The sequence below is a fragment of the Protopterus annectens genome, chromosome 9.part0 (assembly GCF_019279795.1).
Source record: "Protopterus annectens isolate FY-2018-M chromosome 9.part0, PAN1.0, whole genome shotgun sequence".
Lineage (NCBI taxonomy): Eukaryota > Metazoa > Chordata > Ceratodontiformes > Protopteridae > Protopterus > Protopterus annectens.
The window spans coordinates 70,986,066-71,004,850 of record NC_056743.1 but is presented as its reverse complement, the minus strand read 5'-3'; the positions used below and the strand labels follow the sequence as shown (position 1 = coordinate 71,004,850).

Below are 18,785 nucleotides of genomic sequence, written 5' to 3'. Positions count from 1 at the left end.
TATGAGAGTGTTAGGTTGGACCCTAATATTCTCCAGGGTGCTTAGGAATGTGGAGTGTGTGCCTTGGGACATTGTTGGGGGCCTGTAACAGGCTACTACCTGAATCGCTGTCTTAGCCAATGTTAGCTGCATCTGAAGTATCTGAGATGAGTTATGTTGGGCTACCAGTCTGGAGGTGTATGCATCCTTTATGAATATGGAAACACCACTGCCTTTGGGTTTTCAGTCCAAGTTCTGGGGCCGGAAGGTGTGGAATGAGTTATAGCCTGGTAGTGCAGGGGTGCTTTCTGCTGCCTTGAACCTGGTCTCTGTTACAGCACAAATGTTGATGTTCTCCATTTTAAAGAGTAATTCCAGTGAGTACATTTTGAGATTTAGACTTCTAGTATTGATCTGCATGGCCCTCAGATACTTCTAGTATTGAGCAGCATGACCCTCAGATACTTCTAGTATTGATCTGCATGACCCTCAGATACGTCTAGTATTGATCTGCATGACCCTCAGATACTTATAGTACTGATCTGCATGACCCTCAGATACTTCTAGTATTGAGCAGCATGACCCTCAGATACTTCTAGTATTGATCTGCATGACCCTCAGATACTTCTAATATTGAGCAGCATGACCATCAGATACTTCTAGTATTGATCTGCATGACCCTCAGATACTTCTAGTATTGGTCTGCATGACCCTCAGATACTTCTAGTATTGAGCAGCATGACTCTCAGATACTTCTAGTATTGATCTGCATGACCCTCAGATTGCATTTGTTTGTAGCTGTTCTGGTGGTAATTTGGTCTTTGGAACACTGCCTAAAAAAAGGCACTATAGGGGTGGAAAGAGCCTTGGCCAGTATCGAGAAGCCCAGGGGTGATAGATGCAGGCCATCTCTGACAAAGCATTGAGATCTGTCAATCATGTCATCCCAGGCAGACAGATACTGGATCCCCTTAGAATGACACCAGAAACTTAGCCAATTGTTGATATCAATCATTTTCTGCTTGTACTGTGGTATAATTCTGGGTGAAGGTAGGATGCTGCTTGGGGCTAGCGTCATACCCACCTGGGCTACATAATCCGAGAGCGCCACCATGTCTCTTTTCATGTAGTCCATGGAAGTACATCTCAGGTCATTCACACCCACATGTAGCATGACAGAGTCATATTTGTACCTGTTGTTAAGGGACCTGAGTGTGTGCATTATGTGGCGGATCCTGGCACCTGACAGGCAGCTGACTGTTACTTTTTTCTTATTCAACCTAGTGAGTGAGACATCAGTGTGCCTCACTACTAAATCATCTATGACTAGTGTGTTGGGCATGCTGTTTTGCCTTAAGGGCTTTGGTTGAGTGGCACACTGTTTAGGAGAGTTATGTGTCTCATGATTAGTGTTGTTCTGTGGTGGTTGAGTGCGTTTCTGCCTTGGAGGTCTCTGCTGTTTGGGTAGATTTTTATTGAGAGCCTCCGCGAAGGTAGGTGTGTGGTTTGTGTTTTTATGTGAAGGCAGTACTGGTGTGTGCTCTATAGGCCTATGTGTTCCATGTGATGTGGTGCAAGAACTGACCTTCTCCTCTTGACCAGCAATTCCGGTCTTAGCTGGAGAGTGCGTGGCTTCCAATTTGGATATATAAGTGCATCTCTCACAAGTCTGAGTGTTGGGAGGTAAGAGGAGAGGGTTGTCAGTGTACATTGAGGCAGTTGCTACATTGCCTCAGAATTCCCAACTTCACCAGGTTAATAGGAGAAAGCACAGGGAACTGACCTTTAGACATGCCTGGAGGGGTGGGCATTTTTTCTTATTCAACCTAGTGAGTGAGACATCAGTGTGCCTCACTACTAAATCATCTATGACTAGTGTGTTGGGCAGGCTGTTTTGCCTTAAGGGCTTTGGTTGAGTGGCACACTGTTTAGGAGAGTTATGTGTCTCATGATTAGTGTTGTTCTGTGGTGGTTGAGTGCATTTCTGCCTTGGAGGTCTCTGCTGTTTGGGTAGATTTTTATTGAGAGCCTCCACGTAGGTAGGTGTGTGGTTTGTGTTTTTATGTGAAGGCAGTACTGGTGTGTGCTCTATAGGCCTATGTGTTCCATGTGGTGTGGTGCAAGAGCTGACCTTCTCCTCTTGACCAGCTATTCCGGTCTTAGCTGGAGAGTGCGTGGCTTCCAATTTGGTTATATAAGTGCATCTCTCACAAGTCTGAGTGTTGGGAGGTAAGAGGAGAGGGTTGTCAGTGTACATTGAGGCAGTTGCTACATTGCCTCAGAATTCCCAACTTCACCAGGATAATAGGAGAAAGCACAGGGGACTGACCTTTAGACATGCCTGGAGTGGTGGACATTAATAATAAGTACTGGAGTTGTTTCCTTTTAGAACATTTAGTGCTGATAGCACTTTTTGTGCTACAATAATTGCTACAAGAAGTCTGGTAAAGTGCTAGACTAATAAGCTAGTAAAAGTGTAGGAGAGGAGAAAACTAGCAAATCTAAGGAAAATTTTAAAGAGCAGACTTTGGCACTGCTCAGAAGCTTACAAACAGCTCTGGACACAGCAAATCTGTATCTGAACTAGACTAGTTACAGGAAAGGTGGTAAACAAGTGCAAATGTGGGCTATTAAACCAGAAAGTTGAAAGAGATGGTAAAAACTGCCCAAACAGCTAATAAACTACAGTGTCTGGGCCAGAAACCACTCCTCTTGTAGTAGATAGGCTACCTAGTGCCTACCACTCCCATTGACAAGCTAGAAGGCTTCCCTCCAACACAGAAATGCTTGGGGGGGCTCAGAAGCTTACAAACAGTCCTAAATACAGCAAATCTGTATCTGGGCTAAACTAGTTACAGGAAAGGCAGGAAACAAGCTTAGATTTTTTTTTACAGAAAAACAGCTAAAACAGCACTAAAAACAATTCAAGTACAGTGCAAGCTAGCACACTTCAGTGTGTAGCAATATTAAAGCAAATGCAGTTTAAATAAATGTAATTTAATCAAAATGTATTCTGTACTGAATTCAATTGTTGTTTTATTCAACTTTGAACAATTAAAAAGTGCCCACAAATATACTTATCAGCTGGGAAGCACACTCAGTCAGAATTTTTTTTTTAGTAAAGTGGAAAGGGAGAGAGAAGGAGCAGAAGATAATTCAAGGTTAAGAACTTAAGTGGGTTGGCCTTCTCAAATGTTATTTTTGTATTAGGTAGAAAAAGCTAATGAGACTGGACTGGGAAGAGTGTCCCAGATCAAATTTACAGTAGGAGCGGGCAACTGCAAAGCCACCAACTATGACAACACCACAGGAATAGGGTGGGGGGGGGGAGAAAACCAGTTCCAGAACAGATCAGAAAACAGAAAACAATGCCAGCAAATAAAGAAATAATTCAGTCAAGCAAAAATTAAGACAGTGCAGAACTCTGAAAAGTTAAAAAGTGCCAAAAAATATACTTATCAGCGGTATATTTCCAGATTGTTTTAGAAGCACTCTTCAGTCAGAATACAAGGAGATTCCAGCAATGGACAAACTTAAAAGACAAGCTACCATGGAGGAATCAAAGTATCAATTTGTTATTCAACAAAAGAAAAAAGTCTTGGCCAAGCATAGGAGAACAAAGTCAAACATACTAAATGCCCCCTACCAACCTAAGTAGGCAACTAAGAGGGTTAATTAATACTTCAAATGCTAAATTTGAAGAAAAAATAGCTTCTCAGGGAAAATACAACCACAAAGCATTTTACAGTTATGTCAGTAATCTCAGAGGAAATACACAACAATGTGCAGAACTTATTGTAAATGGCATCACCCACACTGAATCGGATGCTATTGCCAGCCTTTTGGCTGACAGGTTCAGCTCAAATCCCCCCCCCCCCCCCGACAGTCCAAAGTAAATACTGCATACCACAATCCCTCCAACAATTATGAGGGGAGAGGTCATCAATGCACTTTTCAAGGCCAAAAACATTGCATTGATAGGCCCTGATACTATCCCAGAATATTTAATAAATAGCATGAAACATGACCTCTCTGTTCCACTTGAATCAATTTTCAAATGAAGCATACAATCAGGTTTTGTGCCCAAGGAATGGAAGATGGCTACAGTCATTACTCTGCACAAAAGAGGTCTAAACACTGATCCGGGTAACTACTGGCCCATAAGTATTACTCACCTTATATCTAAGGCCATGGAAAGAATCATCATGGACATGATAAATGAGGACATATGTAACCTGCAAATGCTGGACCCCATCACAGTTTGGCTTTGTTAAAGGAAGATCATGCCTATTAAATGTGGTGGACTTTTTTGAGAGGGTCACCAAAGCATTGGATGAAGGTAAGAATGTGTACACAGCTTACCTCGATCTGGCCAAAGCTTTTGATACAATACCACAACCGGGCATTATAGACAAGCTCACTAATTAAGGTATAAATCCTTTTATCACCCACTGGATAGCATACTAGCTCACTGATAGGATCCAGGAGGTCAAAATAGGTGAGGCCATTTCTACCAAGAGTCAAGCCACTAACAGAGTCCCTCATAGATTGGTAATGGGCCTGCTCCTTTTTGGCATCTATTTCTCTGCAATGGAAGCAAATGCTGAAGATTTATGGCTGACTAAGTTTGCAGATGATTGCAAGCTGGGGGGTTATCATCAACTCCATTGCAGACACTAGCATTCTACAAGAAGGTTTATATCTGACTAACAAATGGTGCTAAAGCCATGGTCTTAAACTCAAAGCTAAGAAATGCATAATTGTACTGCTTGAGAAGTCCGCCATCCTGGCTGATTGCCATGTTGATAATGTGTCGGTGAGAATCTACTCAATGGTCAAGTATACAGTACCCTTTACTTTACCACCACGTGGCCATAGTGGTGGGAAAATCCTTTTATGCTGTAAAACTTAGACGTAAGCGCATGGCATCTATGTCCAAAGAGGTAATTATCCCACTGTACTCTGCCTTTATCAAACCAATCAATGAGTACAATGTTTCCTTCTTGTATGTACCTGAGCAGGCATACACAGCCACTAGGGCAACCTCAGAGGTTCCTTACAAAAAGAAATATAAGGTGTAACAAATCTACCTTATGCAGAGCACCTTACAGCCCTTTCCCTCTACTCAGTCTCCTATAGATTGCTGAGGGGCAATCTATGCCTGGCTAACAAGGCATCTGCAAACCCCACACTTAATGATTTCCTGCATATTCATAAGTCAAAGAGTACTAGAAATCCAAGGTCTAGGGACCTGGATTTTGTCTATAACCTAAACAGGACATGCTGGAGAGACAGGTATGTGTCTTAGAGACTGCCTCCTGTATGAAACATGCTTCTCATCCATATGAAGATGAGTTAGTCTATTACTCAGTTTAAGTGCAACCTAGACCAGTGGGTGGGTAATAGGAAATTTACACTGGGCTTAGCACCCGTGTCCCTTATGTAGAGAGGTAGCTTACAAATATCTGGCCCTCAATGTCCTATTTGGATACAGGACATTATTATTCTTTCTGGACAACTTGGCTAGGCTTAAAACACCCTCCTCCCCCGAGTCATTAGCCTACTAACAATCTACAAATCTATGAATCATAGACACAAGGTATGGGGTTCAATTCTTACCTTTGAGATGGGAAATTTGACAAGACGGAAAATGGCCCACAAAGGCAGATTGCCTAGAACTAACCTATGAACCTATAGATGCTATTATGTGTGCATGTGTCTCTCTTTTACACTCTCTTTGTCTCTTTCCCATATACATTTTTTGCATATCTGTCTTGCCCATTAATTCATACTGTCAAAACTGTCAAAATTGACATTTATTGTTATTCTAATAATCACTGCTGTCAAGGTGACAGTCAATGACTGATTCTAAGATATTTTTTATCCTGACTTCATATGCTTAAACAAGAGAACAGAAACAGCAGTTATACTTCAAACCTAGTGGCTTATTAACTGGGTGCTGATATCATTACAGAAAATCTGGTTAATAACACTCTCACTAATTGTCTTGTCTGTCACAACAAGTTGCCACAAACTACTTGCATGCCACATGCATGTATTCTGTTAACACCTGCTACAAACTTACAGATAACTCAGTGGCTGTCTTAACAGAATGACACTCAACTATTTTTAATAAGCACATGCTCACCCCAAGGGTGGTCTTAGCAACAAATAAAATTCATACTTTCTGAGAACTAGTTATTGAGTCTACTATTTATTTTTAATTATTGTTTAAACATCAAAGTAACAATTTATCATAGCAAGCTTTCCAGACATCAATGAGGACATTGTATAATTTCTGTAACACAAAGAGAACAAATCTAATGTCCTGAATATCTCAAAATAGTGTACTTCACTCATATTTCCAGTTTTCCTAGCTCTTAGCCCCTACAAATGCACTTTTTGTACAATTCAGATTTTCCTGTAAGTAGTTCAGTTAAAGACAGAGTGCCATCCTTAGGCTGCAAGATGCAAAAAATTGTAATACGCTCCATTTTATTTAATGAGAAGTATGCAGTATTATTTATTTGGGATCTGTATGTCAATAAAAGGACAGCAATGCATTCACAGTGACACCGAGTTCATTTAACCTTTTCACTGTTTGAATAATGTTTATGAAGTAATGCACAGGCAAGTTTCACATGTAAAGGCACTAGGTTTTGTTTACATTAATGTAGAAGATATTTTATAGACTCATGTTTTCCTGCGGCTTATCTTTGAAACTGTTACAGGTGATGATTTTACTTTATTATTAGTGCAGATAACTGGAAAATGCACCTACTTAAGTAAGTCCATGACATAAGTTAAACAGAGAAGCATCGAGCACCATTCTCTGCCATCTATTCAACTTGCTAACTAGGCAATTCTGAATTTTGGAGTTTTAATTTTATTTATTGATTTATTTATTTATTTTTAATCAATGGAACCAAATGCTCAGAAAATAGTGTAAATGTCAATATCCATTATGATGATGTTATAAAATATACGATTATAGGTAATAGACTGAGTGGCTATGAGAACATCCTTAAAAAACAAGAGACAACTCTGAAAGCCTGCAGTTCATCCAGCAAAGCCTTTAGCCTTTTTTCATTAGATTAGCAATGTGGGACTGAAGGTCAAAGGAATAGTAAATCTTATCATCAGAAGCTTTTTCCTTATTGTTACACCAGGGATTTATAATGACCGTTTTTATATCTTTACAACTGACAGCTTGCAATAGGAATTCTTAAACAAGTAATTTAAGTGACCCACAACTCCGTTGTATATTCACATATTATTTTATTAGATGCATTATTAAAGCCATACGCTTTTTAATATGATTTTTAATGTCCAGATTTGCTATAACCCCTTTCTACCACAAAGTATCAGTAGCCAAACAGTTCTGCTCAGTTATAGGAGTTTTTTGTAAATCTTGTGAGAAACTTTTCAGAAATTCTACCCTTTATTTGCTACAATGTTCATTAGCAAAATGTTCAGTAATATTCCAAATGTCACTCTATCCTTTCATAAGTCAAGTCATGCCAGAATGGGATCCCTTAGCATTCCTAATGCATTTTATGAATGCTTTTTTTTAATCTGTGATTAAGCACTTCTCCAAAACATCTCTTTCCTTAAATGTCATTTGTTTGCATTATATGATTGGGAACTGTTTAAGGACAGATAAGTAAACCTTAATACACATTTCATCATTCATATTTCTTGGTAGTATTCCTTCCTGTTTTTTTTTTTTTGAATAGCTTGTCTTATAATTTTGAATCTTAAACTAACTGTTGTTCCAGATTTCATAAATTAGGTGTCTTAGTAGAAGCTTACAGTCAGACTTCGTATAGTTTTTTATATCGGTGTTTATTATTCAAAGAGCAGATGGGTCAATGCCTTGTACACTTGGATGACTAAACAAGATGTGAATAAGACAACTGTCACTGACTGACATAATGGCTGCAATATGATACTATGTTTCTGGCTGAAACTGCCTGATGAAAACAATCGCATACCTCTCAACTGTCCCTGTTTTGGAGAAACTTTCCTGTTTTCAGGCCTGATTTACCTTTTCTCACAATATGCCTATTTTTGGAGGTATGTCTCTATTCTCAGACCTGGTTTATCACTTTGCACAGGTGAAAGACAATCATAAGGCTTTTCTAATTATGTTCATAACGTCAGGGAAAATGCTCAGCAATGTGCCGAGTTAATCATGAATGGCAACACTTGCATCCAGCTTGTAAATATAGCAAACCTGCTGGTCAACAAGTTCAGTTCAAACTCACCTCCCCCCCACATATCATCTCATACCACACCCAAAGAAATACCCGCACCCATCCCCTTACTGGTCATAGGAACCCTCTTTAATCCCAGCCTTAGGATGGGCTTTGCCCCTAGAGGAATGGAGGACTGCAACAGTCATCCTTCTGCACAAGGGGCCCATCAACTGACCCAGGGATCTACAGACTCATAAGCTTGACCAGTCTTACCTGCAAAGCAATGGAGAGAATTATCATGAAGCAAATCAATGGGCGGCTACAGTGGTGCAGCGGTTAGCATTGCCACCTCACAGCAAGAGGTTGTCCGGTTCGATTTTCGGCTGGGGTGCCTTCTGTGCGGAGTCTGCATGTCCTCCCTGTGGTCGCGTGGGTTTCCTCAGATGCTCCAGTTTCCTCCCACATCCCAAAGACATGCTGTAGGTGGATTGGACACTCTAAATTGTCCCTAGGTGTGAGTGTGTGCATGTGTGTGCCTTCTGTGGAAGGTTGGGCGCCGGGCAGGCAACTCAACACCGTAAAACTCCACTGACAATCATGAGCGGACAGGTGATCCGCTGTGGCGACCCCTAACCGGGAAAAAGACGAAAGAAAAGGAAGAAGATCATGAACCAAATCAATGACAACATAGGAACTCTCCAAAAACTGGACCAGATCCAATTTTGCTTTGTTAAAGGGAAGTCTTGCCTGCTTAATCTCATAGACTTCTTTGAGAAAGTTAACAAGGCCATGGATGAGGGTAAAATGGTACACATCACTTATATAGACCCGGGCAAAGCTTTTGACACAATCCCCCAATCAGGGATCATAGATAAACTTACTGAGTTAGGCATAAATCCCCACATCATCAGATGAATAACCAGATGGCTCACTGACAAGACACATTTTGTCCAGATGGGTGAATCCACTTCCAATAAGAAACCTGTTAAATTGGGGTTAAACTGGTTTGAGTTGCTTGATGGGATGGGCAAATGAAAATAAACATCTAATTAAGCAATTATATCACACCATAGTTTAAAAGGTAAAGGAAATGATGTATTTTTTGTCAGAGGAAGTTTGTCATTCAAGACAAACAAAAGTGCTTACTTTTACTCATTCATTTTTTTGAGCGTATATAGTAAGGAATTTATACGCTGTTAAACTATTTAAGTACTTGGTTGATTGAATGTATATTGTAAATATTCTTACACGCTATTTATGTTTTAAATTGATTTTAAACCGTGGTCATTAAAGACTTTTTCTACCTGCCTGGATCCGTCTTTCTTGGATTTACTGGTTTTGATTCCTTTTTTGTGGCTCATTTGACTGATTGATAATCACGTTAGCAGCTGCAATGAGGTAGCTGTACCTACCCAGAAAAAGCGCATAACTGACTCAGAAAACAAATCACCTGGTGGAATCCCAGAGGGAATAGGCTGTACAGCAAAAGAAAGAAAACCACTGCAAAACTAGGAAGCACAATTTCCAGCAAGGTAAAAAAATCCCTCATCAATATAAACAATATGCATAGTGGGTTAATAAAGTCTATGAAAGCTATGTATGAGGTAAAAATAGTCTCCCAGATCAAAGACACTCACAAGGCTTTCTTCACCTATGTCTGTCACACAGCAGTGTACCAAACTAATTGAAAATAGAGCCACTTACAATGAGCCAGAAGATATAGCAAATCTTTTGACTGACAAATGTAGCTCCAATTTTTTCTCACTCTCCCCCAGATATCCTTCAAGAAATACCCTCAGTCATAACTCTCCCAACTAGCACTAGGGAACAAGTCTTCAATGCACATGTCAAGACCAAAAACACTGCATTAAGGGGTCCAGATAATATGCCAGGATGCCTGGTTAATAGCATGAACCATAACCTCTCAGGATCACTTGAGTCACTATTTAAACATAACCTCCAAACAGGTTTTATGCCAAGTGAATTAAAGACTGGAGGTGTCAACCCTCTGCAAAAGGACAGGTCATCTATGGACCTAGGTAGTATCTGAACAATAAGTCTGACTAGTCAAGGGCAGGGCAGGCCTATTTAACCTGGTGTACTTCTTCAAGAAGGTCACCAATGCAATGGATGAGGGATAAAGAATGCATACTGCCCACTTTGTCTTGGCCAAAGCATTCAATACAATACCCCAGGCATCGCTATCAAACTCAAGAAATTAGATGTAAATCCATATATCTACTAGAAAACTAGCTGGCTTACAGACAGTTCACAAGAAGTTAGGATAGGGGAGTCTGCCTGTGCCAGGTGGGTCCCTCATTGCTCAGTGCTGGTGCTGCTCCTTTTTGGCATCTATTTCTTGAAGCTTAAGGCCAATGTCAAGGAACTCTGGCTGACCGTATTTACAGAAGACTGCAAAGTGAGTGTCATCACAGTGAATGACTCAAATACCCTAGACAAAGGTCTGAGACAGACAAATAACTGGTGCCAGAGCCATAGTCTAAAACTTAATGCCAAAAAATGCATAACAATGTCTGTTGGGAAGATGTCTACCCCTGGAAAGTACCATATTGTCAATACAATCCCTAAGAGTAGACCAAGTAGTCAGGGATCTAGGAACCCAGGTAAACAGCAATCTGGCCTTTGATCATCATGTGTCAGAAATCATTCTACGTTGCACAACTTATAAGCAAGAGTATGCCATCTATGTCCAATGATGTCTTTGTTGCACTGTACGCAGCCATCATCAGACCAGTCATTGTGTACAATGCCCCCTTTGGTATGTAACTGACCGGGTATATGCAACAACTGGAGCATCCATAGACATTCTTCACAAAACTAATACAGGGCATAAACAACATGTTAATACACACTGCCTCAAAGCCATGTCCTTGTAATCTGTATCCTACAGGTTGCCGAGAGGTGATATATGCCCGGCCTACAAAGCATCCTCTGATCCTGCTTTGCTAGAACTGTTGCACACCTGGAAAGCAAATAACATCAGAATTACCCAAATCTAGGGACTTAAACTTCACCTGCAACATAAACAGGATATTCTGGAGAGACAGGTGTGTGTGTCTGATAGGCTACAAATTCTATGGAATAAGCTTCCCATCCATGTGAAGAACTCTTCCATAACCCAGTTTAAGCATAACCTGGACTAGTGGATGGGTATTTGGAAACTTACCCCTGGTTTGGCACCTATGTCTTTAGAGGCAGAGTGTAAATGCTTGACCACTGAGGCATTGAGCGTTAGCATAATGGTAAAGGTGTTTACCTCACAGAGGTACAGGGTTTGATTCTCACCTTTGAGGGGAAATGGCCTTGCTTAAAATAGACCACAAGGGCAGCTAGTCTAGTACCGCAGTCTGCATATAGTCTATAAAACAGCTCTGGGGACTCGGTGTGCTAGATACATTTGGGAAGCACGGATAGCCTTAAAAAGACTTCCCCAGGAGTCATGAGCATATTAATCAACTAAGAATTAGTATCTGCATGCCAAATTGCATTTTCATTTTTTTTCTTGCCTATGCGCCTTGTGTGTAGCTTTCTCAACGTTACTATCACTGGCATTACAAATGAGATAACTACATTGTGTAAGATATCCTTATATAAGAAATGTATCAGTTCCCCTAATTAGTGAGGCTTTAACCACAGCATCATTTTTTGATTAATGCAGTACTGTCTCATAAAATATCAATGCAAATCAATTTGTTTACGTCGATTTATATATGGAGCTGAGAATAATGGTCCCACTTTCTCTTGTAGGTTTCTTATTGTCTAGATCAATGGATTACAGTGTATTTTTGTGTAAGTGAGTAACTGTGTGTCTTTGTGTGAGTGGGTGTGTCAGTCTTACAGATACTTTTGCTGCTTATCATACTGAAAAGCTTGACGTTCTACAGACCGCGATGGGGCAGTAGCTACTTTGTGCCAGCATTCATGTGTGTAGATGTACATAGCATTTGCAAATATAGAGAGGCACATACACACACACACACACACACACACACACACACACACACACACACACACACACACACACACACACACACACACATACACAGAATATTTCTTTTCTTTCATTATTTAGCTTGGTAGGCTGACTAGGCACAGATGCTTTTTAGCTGGTGCAGCCCAAGAGTCCTCCATAGTTAAGTGACTGATCCAGAGTTACAGAGGATGTAAGCAGAGAATAAAGGAATTAAACATCATACTATAAAGCTACATGTAGTGATATATCTATACACACACACACACACACACACACACACACACACACACACACACACACACACACACACATATTGCCTAGCAGTTGGCACACAGTTTAAGGCTGTGAGCTGTAATTTCTGTGGTACAGAGTTCAATTCCCTCATCCCTCATTTGTCTGCTGCATGACCTTGAGCAAGTCACTTAACCAGACTTGGTTCCCAGGTTTAAGGGACTGTGCCCAGTGGGCCTAGCTAGTTTACATGTGTGTGTGTGTGTGTGTGTGTGTGTGTGTGTGTGTGTGTGTGTGTGTGTGTGTGTGTGTATCTATATCTATATATCTATATATATATATATATATAAATATATGTATGTATATATATATATATATATATATATATATATATATATATAAATATATGTATGTATATATATATATATATATATATATATATATATGTGTGTGTGTGTGTGTGTGTGTGTGCTCACACGCGTGTGTGTGTATAGGAGTGATGCCTAGGACTAGTCGTTGCTGACAGAAAACAGTGTTGGAGTAAGACTGTGCTCACCCATATGGATAGAGTTAGTCCTGATGGTTTACATAACCCACAAGGTACATCATGAGGTTTAGAGTACAAATACTTGATGCAAGTGCAGTCAAGCTTTATCTCATGGTGTACATGATCCTGTTTGTAATCTCTATTTATGCATGTATGCTTTTCATGAGCAGAGCAGGCAGCAGTCAGATAACATTCTGCATATGTATGCTGAGTAGCTTAGTATACCATGTAAGACTGGGGTCAGCATATTTTTACAATGCCTGAGGGTGGGTGATCTCTTGTAAAAACATGTTTGCCTGCACTGTGTGACTTGTAAAGCAAGAAGTGAAGGATAGTTGTTTGGAGGGTGTGTTGGGGGAGCTTTACCACACTGGGATATATGGCGGTCTCCCCCCATGAAAATGCCACTCGAGGTATTTTATGGAGTGTTGAGCTGTTGTGTTGTGTGATAGGCTAGTAATTATCATTTAGCTTTTGTTTCATTGAGTGTGCAGTTTGCTTATTATGCTGTTTGATTTGCTTGTATATTGCTTTGGTATTTTCAGTATAGATGATTTCAATACGGTTGCCTTTCATTAGGACAGGCATGGATAATATATATGAATGTATGTGTGTGTGTGTCTATGTGAGAGAGAGAGAGAGAGACAGCATACAATAGAGAGGAGGAGAAAGAGGGAAGCAAATTAAACATAGAGGTATACATCTAATATGGCTAAAGCCATTCATCCCTGCCTCCAAATGCCTGAGGAAACATCCTTAAAGAAGTAAACATTTGGTGAAAGTTGAAGCACATCACTTTATCTCTGTGAAGAAGAACATGTTACCTGCTCATTCTGCTTTTTTCTAATAAATGTTCATTTGATGAGTCCTAAACTACATCCATGCTGTGAGTCTTGTGATTATAAAATATCTCAATGTATTTTACGACAAACTACTATGCTAAAATATAGCTCTTCTACATTTGCAGCACAGCTGTCTGCTAATAAGCTTGCCTAATATATTCGCCTATTTTTATGACTAAGGCAAACAGAGAGAGAGAGAGAGAGAGAGAGAGAGAGAGCACAAAAAATAATTGAAAGTTGCATTTCTATTTAAAATGATTTTCTGTTGCAGATAAGGCTTTTCAGGTTTCAGATATTTCCCTGGTTAAAGGAGGACAACTATTTAAAGATATTCTCTAACATATGCAAGGTATGGGGAGACTTGCAGTTTGCAGCGGGGTAAAGATTAAAAAAAAAAACTCTTCTGTCTTAAGACATAAAAGGAGTCATTTGTCTTCTCTGCTGCATGAAATGGCTATGAGGTAGTATTTGCTTGTTATAACGTACATTGTCTAATTGAACAGAGGATGTTGCCCTGCATCTAATATCAGTGTACTACTGCATTTTACTGTATAATGACTTCTTCTAGTCTCTTGACATACTAATTACTTTAAATAATATATATATATATTATATGAATTGCTTTATTTTCATTTAGACTGCTTACATGAGCTGTAACAGCTGGTTGTGACAGCAGTTTTCGACAGGGAAATAGAAATAAGAATTGCTTGTTGAGTACAGTGTCACTATTTCACATTATGCTCCTTATAATGTTCTTAGTACCTTGAAGCACAAAGCCTGTCTTTGAAGCTCATCCCCTATTGATGACATCATTCATCTATCCCAGATCCCCAGATAGCCAAATACAAGCATCAATGAAACGCCTTTCATTCTCTGTTTCAGTAATAGCATTCTGCCTCCTATCTTATCCCTCCCTCTCTCTCTCTCTCTCTCTCCCTGTGTCTCTCTCTCTCTCTCTCTCTCTCTGTCAAACACACACATACTCCCTCCCTTTCTCTCTCTTTCTTTCTGTGTCACACACATACACACTGTTTCTCAGTCCTCATCCACTTTTTTCTTCCTGTCTTCCTTTATTCTGAAACTACTGCTTTCTGCATGGAAGCTGCCATATATTTTGAATTACTTTTTTCTCTAAAACCTGCAGAAATCTTTTTATCATTTCTTTTATTTGCTTTCCTACTTTTGGATTTAAAAAAAGAAAACAAAGCAGTCTAAATGAAAATAAAGCGATTTACATAATATATATATATATATTATTTAAAGTAATTAGTATGTCAAGAGACTAGTAAAATAACTTACTTGGAAATATACCAGATAAACTTTCTTCAGTGAACCACAAACAGACTTCTTTTCAAGAATCATGATTCTCTCTGGACCGGTAATACTGCTGGGGGCCACCTTAGGAACAGCTACTGGGCTACTTGCTATTTGTGGATTGACATATTTGTGCAACCGTTCTCAGAAAGGCAAAGGAGACTCCAAAGAAAAACATGACGATCTTGAGTCAGAAGACATCAAGCCAAGTGTACACCATTCAGGACAGCAGGTAAAGACGATTTAAATACATTTTTTAACAGACAGTTATCATTGCTGTTTGATTCTTCAGTGTATACACTACCAGCCAACAGAAATAAATATCTGTATGCAGATAAAAGCATCTCATCTTTTATATTTTTTTATTTTAATTCCAGGAACTGCAACAGTCTGATTTTCTTTGAGCATCTACTTGCTTTAGAAATGATGCCACAAACGAATGATGATTATTGTTTCCATCTGTGTCTAGTTCTGTAGGTTTAAGAGTTGCCATGCTAGCTTTTACTAGTCATTATTCAGTTCTGCAGGAAATGTCTATATTTTGCACATTGACTACAGGACTGAGAGACTACATTGAAATGAAACATCAAGGATAGTAAACCTTGGCAAATTAATTTACTGAGTCTTCTATTTCAGTCTCTTTGACAATATTGAAAGGTTTAAACAGACTATGATTTGCTCATGTTGCGGAAGAGCAGAAGAACTGATGTCATATGGGCAAGTAAGACTGAAAAGTGCAAAATGTGTGTGGAGAGGAATGAAAAAAGGCAGAAAGAGGAATATGCCTTGTAAAACTGTAGGGTAAGCCATTTCAGGTGAATATAAAAAATGATTCACAGAGGAAGTGGTGAACCCACAGAATGTGATACCTGGGAAGACAGTAAAGTGTGGGAAAGGAGAACACATTTACATTAATTTTGGATTATTGCAATGTGAAATCATATGGGAATAGAAGTTATGATTGTGTAATGCCAGGTTGTAAATATGAGTGACTAGAAAGGCACACATATTTTACTGCTTTTTTCTTATGTAGTTATACATTCTGTCCTGTATGCTTCTGCTCATCTCAGTTAATAGCCTGCAAAAAGGTGTAAATTGAAATTAAAAATTTCATCTTGAATCTGTTTTTTTCTTAAATGATGGATGTGAATACAGTTTAACATTATATTCCAGTCATAAACTATGCTTGAATAATAGAGATGCCTAGAAGATGAAAGCCGTGAATTCTAGAAATAAATGTTGTTTTATACACAATTGTTCAGATTTTATGACAAAAGACTTATATGTGAGCTCTCTGTCTAGGTTAGAATTACAGCAAGTAGGATGCAAACATAACTTACTGCACACAAAAAATCCTCTTTCCTTTCTCCTTGACAAATGCTGAAATACAGTTATTGTACAGATGGCTACAAGAATGCATGAACTTTATATGGGGTGATAAAAGGTTTTACATTCCAGGTTTATCTGTGGGAAGAATAAAATATGGTAAACTTTACTCTTTTGAACACTTAATGGTGCTTAATTCCCCAGACCCTCCTGTATGGGAACTGTGGAATACTCTGTTCTCTCAAAGAAATACCAAAAGTGACCTTCTTTCTAGAAAACTTCTAAACTGTAGCTCATCTTATGTTGTCTTGCGTTTAGCATATGGAAACACTTGGAGAGCCTTTTCTACAATGGTCTCAGTAAATTTGACCTCAAAGTTTCTAGTTTACGTAACCTCTGGAATCATGACATGAGTACGAGATACTGTCCTCTCTGTGTGAGGGATGTGACATGAGTACAATGTACTGTCCTTTCTGTGCGAGTGATGTGACATGAGTATGCGGTACTGTCCTCTATGTGATAAGGATGTGACATGAGTACGAGGTACTGTCCTCTCTGTGCGAGTGATGTGACATGAGTATGCGGTATTGTCCTCTCTGTGCAAGTGACATGACATGAGCATGAGGTACTCTCCTCTTTGTGTGAGTGATGTGACATGAGTACAGGGTACTGTCCTCTCTGTGCAATTGGTGTGACATGAGTACGAGGTACTGTCCTCTTTATGCGAGTGATGTGACATGAGTACCAGGCACTGTCCTCTCTGTGTAATGCTATGCACAGTACTGACAGCAACAGTAACAGACTTTTTTTAATCTGTGTTTTGTTATTTATTAGTGTGGGAGGCTCATCAAGATTCCACTATTACAACCATCTGTAAAAGAGCACGTTAGCTCAAAGGCTTCATTCAGTGGTTCTAGAACAAAATTGAAGTGAATGGCTACTGATGGCTTTATCTTGGTTATATCAGCAATTAAGTTATTGTCTTAGTATTTTTTGATGTCTTTTGACTTTTCTTTAGGAAATTACAATTTATGTGGTTTCATATGTTTATTCTCCAACTCAATAGTCATGTTGTGAATTTTGATCCAGACAGGCATTGTCTATTGCTTCCTCATTGTTGGCACTGACTTCATTGGCAACATGTGAATGGCAGACACAGTTTGGAACTAGTGTTTGGCAGTTTGATGTCTGTCTAGTCAATACCTAGATTTTGATGGTTCAGCTGTACCTGTTTGTTTGATGGTTTTGTCATTAGTTACTTTAATGCCAGCCTTTTGCTATTTATCATTTGCTGTGTTATGTCTTCATAGCAAGACAGAGTCTGAAAAGACTTGTTTCACATGTGATTATTTTTGATCAGTTTGTTTCATATACCTGTTTTCAGTTATTCAGTGCTTCAAACTTCATATGCTTTTTAACAAGTACTTTTCAGATTGCCCCTAGATATCTAGCAGGTAACCCCTTTGTCACTTGCTGGATAGCCATATGGCTTACAGATATGATTATACCCAAGAGATTAGAATAAGAGGGTCTACACTTAAAAAGAGGCAGGACAATAGCATAGTTACTTGAGGCTCAGTGTCGGGCCTCTTCATTTTGTCATCTACTTCTATTAAAGCAAGGCTAAAGTCAGGGGCTTCTGGCTGACCATGTCTGCAGATGATTACAAACTAGGCATAATCAGAGAATCCCCAGACACAAACATCCCTCAAGAAGGCCTGATGCAGACTAATGACTGGTGCGAGAGTCATGGTCTAAAACTCAGTGCCAAGAAGTGCATAATAATATCTTTTGGGAAGACAGTATCCCCTAGAAACTGCTACACTGTCAACTAGACACAGTCATAGAATCATCCAAAGACACAAATACCATTCAAGAAAAACTGACACAGACTACTAATTGGTGCCACAGCCCCTGTCTAAATCTCAATACCAAGAAATGCATAATAGTATCCTTTGGGAGGACAGCTACCCCTATAATCTATCACAATGATAATACACACCTAAGAGTAGATCTAGTGGTCAGGGATTTGGAAAGGCATATAGACAGCAACTTGGCCTTTGACCATCATGTGTCTACTGTAGCACAGAAATCATTCTATGTTGTGCTACTTATACAACAAGGGATGGCATCTAAGTTAAAAGAAGCCATTGTTCTGCTGTTCTCAGCCCTTGCCAAATCAATCATTAACTACAACAGCCCCTTCAGTATGTACCTGCCAGGCATATGCAACAATAGGAGTGTCTACAGAGGTTCTTCATAAAAAGAATACAGGATATAAGTAATATGTCCTGTGAGGACCACCTCAAAGCCCTATCCCTGTACTTGGTCTCCTACAGACAACTGAGAGGTGA

The 18,785-nt window shown here is 39.4% G+C and overlaps 1 protein-coding gene across 1 annotated transcript in view; it reads left to right on the top strand.

The window, feature by feature from the left end:
• The first annotated feature begins 14,757 nt into the window (after positions 1–14,757).
• Positions 14,758–18,785, top strand: part of SYT13 (synaptotagmin 13) — a 729,137-nt gene continuing 725,109 nt past the window's right edge. The window contains exon 1 of the mRNA XM_044082567.1: positions 14,758–15,337. Coding sequence (XP_043938502.1) covers positions 15,152–15,337 — 186 coding nt within the window. The 5' untranslated portion in view covers positions 14,758–15,151. The remainder of the gene's footprint in view (positions 15,338–18,785) is intronic.